Source organism: Rana temporaria, chromosome 2, assembly GCF_905171775.1.
Source record: "Rana temporaria chromosome 2, aRanTem1.1, whole genome shotgun sequence".
Taxonomy (NCBI): domain Eukaryota; kingdom Metazoa; phylum Chordata; class Amphibia; order Anura; family Ranidae; genus Rana; species Rana temporaria.
Window position 1 is genome coordinate 503,236,398 of NC_053490.1, and position 5,313 is coordinate 503,241,710.

The following is a 5,313-nucleotide window of genomic DNA, read 5'->3' on the forward strand; positions in this document are numbered from 1 at the left end:
TTTACTCCTGGTAAGGATAATAATTTAGCAGATGCACTTTCTCGTTTTCAGATGCTACGTTTTCGGCAGTTGCTTCCCACGGCGGACGCAGAAGGTCACCCGTGTCCAGGGCTTCTATGGGATTTAATTTAAATTCCGTTTCTCAGGCTATTAAGTCTTCTGTAGCTCATAAAACCTGGTGTGAATATTCTAGAGCTTGGAAGAAGTGGGAAAGTTTTTGCAATGAGAAAATTTTTTATGATTTATTTCCAGCCGAAGAACAGGTTTTGTTATTCTTGGAAACTTTAATGCTTGGGAGTTTTTCTCCAAGCCATATTGTTAAATTGTTGGCAGGGGTATCCTTTTTCTGTCGTTTGCAGCACATGCCGTCTTGCAATAGTTATTTTTCTGTGAGACAGGCTCTAAAAGGCTACAGAAGACAGAAGGCTATTCCGGATGATAGGAGGCCCATATCTTTGAAGATGCTTGAAGGGCTGTGCTGAGTTACAAATTCCGTATGTTTTTCAGCCTTTGAAGCATTACTTTTTAGGGCTGTTTTTGTTCTTTTCTTTTTTGGGGCATTCAGAATTTCGGAGTTGATTCCTTACAACAGGTATAGTTTAGGGGGTTTAATGTGGGATCACATTATTCTTGAGGAGAATTTGCTTAGAGTTTTGGTCAGCAAGTCCAAAACAGATCAGCTGGGGAGAGGGCGTTGGGTAGTTATTCATCCTTCGGCCAAACGTAACGTTTGCCCACTAGTCATCTTGAAGGAATATATGGCAGTCCGCCCTTTAGCAACTGGTCATCTTTTTATTCATACAGAAGGAACCCCTCTTACTAATTTTCAGTTTTCTGCTGTTTTTAAGAAATGCATTAAGGTTATGGGTTTGAGTAAGTTCAAATTCACCCCCCATTCCTTCCGGATTGAGGCAGCATCGGTTGCAGCCGAAAATGGAATGAAGCCGGAGGACATCCAGAAATTGGGTAGGTGGGATTCCAATTGTTTTTAAAAGTACATTCGCCCTAATTTGTTTATTTGATTTATTATTTAGGATCCAGAAAGTGTATATGGATCATTGGCCATTCTTACATTTACTGGGCGAAGAAAAGAGCGGCACGACGGGTTTAATCCGAAAATTTATCCCTGCCGCAAGAGGCTTTCTTTGTCCTGTGGAAAGGAATCAGAGGTCTTCGTTGGGCTAATCTTTATAGTTTACTAGTACACTTATTGAGCGTCTGGCCGTTGCCAAAGGTTTTGATCATCCACTTAGGCGGGAATGACCTGTGTGCAGTTAGAACTTTGTATTTGATTTTTCAAATAAAAAGTGATATCCAGAGATTTAAATTAATTTCTCCTTCGTCCGTAGTGGTATTTTCGGAGATAATCCCCAGACTCTGCTGGTTTTCAACGGATCAGTTGCGTTTTCGGGAAAAGATTCGGAAGCGCGTCAATCGGTCTATGGCAAAGTTTTTACCGGTAATTCGAGGTTTCGCGTACCGCCATGTTGACCTGGAGGGTTTTTTCCCTGGTTTGTACCGCCAGGATGGCGTTCATCTTTCGGACGTCGGGATAGATATATTCAATCTAGGTTTACAAAATGCGATTGAACAGGCCGTGGTGTTGGGTTAGGCCGGGTTTCTTGTTTTACAAACAAACCCCCCGGCTGGTGGGGATGTTTTATGTTTAAAATTTGTTTTGGTTCGAGTTCCAATAACTGAGCTGTCATATTTATAGATTTATTTGAATTGATGATATTTATTTAATTAATATTATTTAATATATATTTATGAATTGTATTTATTTTATACCAATAGAGTGCCACGGCCATTAAAATTTTGCCAAAAAATACAATTTTGTGCTTGTTTTTATTTTATTATCGGTTAAGTTAAGTATTTACTATGGGGTCGTGGGCTGTTTGCAATCCCATATGTTACCCTATCATCCGTGCCTGCACTGGTAAAGGGGCTGTTGCGGTCCAATGACGGTGTTTCTTTTGAATCATCTCCGCTAAAGAGCTTCCAAGCCACTGCAACGGACAAACTTCAAAGCAGATGGAAGGGGATCCATGAACACGTCCCAAAGACTGTAATCCTTTCCTCTGCCCTGGACCCACGATTTAGAAAACGAAATTTGTTATCACTAGAACAGATCATAAATGTGCAGGCAAAAGTAAAGAGGCGCTTGCTTTAAGAAGGGAGATGGTGACCACCACGTCGCCTGTAATTAGAGATGCTGAGCCTTCAACATCTACATCATCTCATTCTCAACTTGACATACTCCTTGAGTCTGGGGGCAGCAGTGAAGAGGAAGAGGGGCAACTTGAGGAGGATATTAACACACAAGTCCGAAATGAAGTGCAGGCTTACAAAGGCCTCACAAAGTCTAGAGCCGCCTCTGCAGACAGCCAATCATAGGCGGCCAAGACATTTCCCACCTTGCAGCTGAACGTGTATAGCCAAACCTCACTTGGCTGTACTTCTCATGTGGATCACGTGACTTGTTCTCAGCAGACAGCGGGCTGACTTTACAGAGTCGGTCCAGGCTGGGGCAAGATCACGACAATGAAGTCAGGATCCGCCCACATGCCTGGAACGGCACCCAGCTCAGCCTATCAGCGAGCCATTGAGAACCTGAGCGGGCTTCTCCCGCCCCCCTCCAAAGCCCAGTGCTCCAGTGAGCGAGGGGGTGGCAGAGCAGACAGCAGTGACTGACAGTCACCAGTTCTCTGCTCAGGGAGCTCTGAGAAGCAAGCGATCAGCGGTGTTTGATCGTTTGGTTCTCAGTCTTAGAGCCGGCAGGGGACAGATGCAGCATCGGACTGATGCTGCATCCCACCTAGGTAAGTAGTATTCTTAAAAAAAAAATACATCTCTTTTAAATGCCGTTCTTGAAGAATACACCAAAACCTTCATTAAAAAAAAAAATTGGAAATGCCTACTTTGCATAACTTCCTACTTTTCTCCAAAACCAAAGACAGTCTTTAACCCCAATGTACCAATTACTTTTTTGTTTTTTTAAAGGGTCTGCTTCTTAATATGCCTTGCCTTTATCTTGAATAGATTACAGTGGTACAGATCCTCTAAGTAAATGGCTGAAGCTACAAGCAGTATGACATCTGTCAAAAGCAAACAGGATAAAGAAGAACGTCCTGCAGTTTTCAACTACCTGAAGCTCATAGACAATCACCTGTGCATGACCATGCGCGAACATTTCGAAGATGTGCTCAGGAAAATACATTTTTATATCAAAATCCAGCCCAAAAAAATATCAATACGTCAGCAAAATGTCAAAACACTGCTGCTATTAGACCCTCGGAGACTCGAACATCTGAAAGAGATGGGTAGAGACCAGGTCATGACAAAGATGTTTCTCCTGGAGAATTACTTAGAGGAGATGAGGAAAAGCCCTTCAGAACTGGTGGACATGGTGCAGTCAAATCAAGGAGAGTTCTCTCTGACAAAGCAGGAGACCATCAATGAATCTTTGTCAGGACTAAACAAATTGGTTAATAATTTTAACAACATGTCAGTGCATGAACAACTGCACTTTAAACACCAACTGATATCACCAACTGCAGTCCGCCACCCTCCCTCCTTAAGGCTGTTCTTGTACTTTAAACGGCCAGTGATGTTTGATCGACTGGAGTCAACGGCTTTTGATGATTGGGCAAACCTGAGCTGGCATGTTTCTGGACATCAACATCTGACAGATGGTTTTGATCTGCGCTTTAGACAGATAAATGTACCAGAAAATGAAGAAGCAGATAGTGGTGTAATAATTTTGGATGGCAACACCTTCATGATCCACTTTCTCCTCCCAGAAGAGACATACAAGTTTTCCATCGGGAGGACCAATGTGAGCAACACAGTGTATGATGAGTGGCGTGATGTCTTTACACTGACTACAAGGGCCCCTGTAGAAGTCCTATAGGACGAAACATGGTTGAATAAACTATTAATTTTTGATATTTCGTGTAGTCTTTTAGTAGACCTCCATGATCAGCTGTTGCTCATTTTGGACAAACCTTAGTCATTCCCATCTGGGTGCTTTCGCATTTAGTTATTTGTATCACTTTATATTGGTCATCTGTTGCTCTATATAGTCATGGAATAAACTACTATGATGATTTGAGGTTTTATTTTGGACTATTATTTGTTCATTGTTGCCTGGCCTGGTTGCTCACGCATTTTTTTTTCAAGAAGTCATTGTGTGATGTCATGTTTCACTTGCATTTATTCCGATTCCCCTCACATAACCTGTTCACTAGGTTTTGTCTTCTATATAAATAAAAGTAACTGAGAGAATAAACATTCATGTCAGAGTTATTGTGCTATCCACAGAAAGGTGGACTTGACGAGGGAAGCTGGATTTACATTGCCTTTGGCAATCATGAATATCCTCAGCATATTACAGATGCCGGTAGTAGCCTGGTAGTATACGCCGCCATGTTGATTGCATGGGCACATCCTGCCCCTCAGCCTAACACAATGTGACTTCACGTAAAACGATAAATAAAAGTCACTGAAAAAACAAACTTTTATGTCAGAGTTATTGCTCTACCCACAGCAAGGTAGACTCGTCTAGAGAAGCTGGAGTTACATCTCCCTTGGCACTCGTTTATATTCTCAGCACCTTACAGATGCCGGTAGTAGTCTGGTAGTATATAGACATGTGCATTCATTGTCGTCCGAATGCATTTTTGTCCGAATTTCAGGGATTTTCGCGTTCGTTTTAACAAACGATAACGAACGCACAGAATCCGAAATCTGAAAGATCTGACATAAAAAATGCTTTATTTTCGTTTTGTTGCGACAACAGTTTGATATAGATAGCTATTATCACCGTCATGTTGAATCTTCTATGTCTATCGAACCTGCGGTTGAATGTACGCCCATGGGCTATAGAAGCATTATAATGTTGATTGACTAGTAATAATAATTATAATAATTATTATTAGTCATACATTAGAATTCTACTATAGCTTGTGGGCGAAGCATTCGACCGGAAATGTACGATTGCGGCGTCGTACAGTTTAGCTGCTCTGTCGAATCTTCTTAGAACATTCGACAGACACCATAAGCCTTCAATTGAAACATTTGACCTTAATTAATTCGGATTTTCGTAGGCATGCATTTTTAAAGAAATAAAAACTTAATTTTGGGGGTGTAACTAAATAAATGTATTTTTTGGACGAAAACGAAATTCTGAAACAAAATATTTCAGTGTGCACATGTCTAGTAGTATACATTGCAAAGTTGATTACATGTCATTGCTCAAGGCGGGCTTCCCAACAATGGAATGTGGCAGTGCAATGTTTGCCAGCGTGGCCA

General features: G+C 41.4%; 1 protein-coding gene across 1 annotated transcript; it reads left to right on the plus strand.

Annotated features, from left to right (window-relative positions):
* Nucleotides 1-3,070: 3,070 nt before the first annotated feature.
* Nucleotides 3,071-3,913, plus strand: LOC120928365 (fibronectin type III domain-containing protein 11-like). Its single transcript, XM_040339462.1, has one exon. The coding sequence runs from the start codon at nt 3,071-3,073 to the stop codon at nt 3,911-3,913; it is 843 nt and encodes a 280-aa protein (XP_040195396.1).
* Nucleotides 3,914-5,313: the final 1,400 nt, after the last annotated feature.

Bases quoted from the DNA above. Each gene is read 5' to 3' on its own strand.
- LOC120928365 (XM_040339462.1), top strand. From the start codon at position 3,071: ATGGCTGAAGCTACAAGCAGTATGACATCTGTCAAAAGCAAACAGGAT.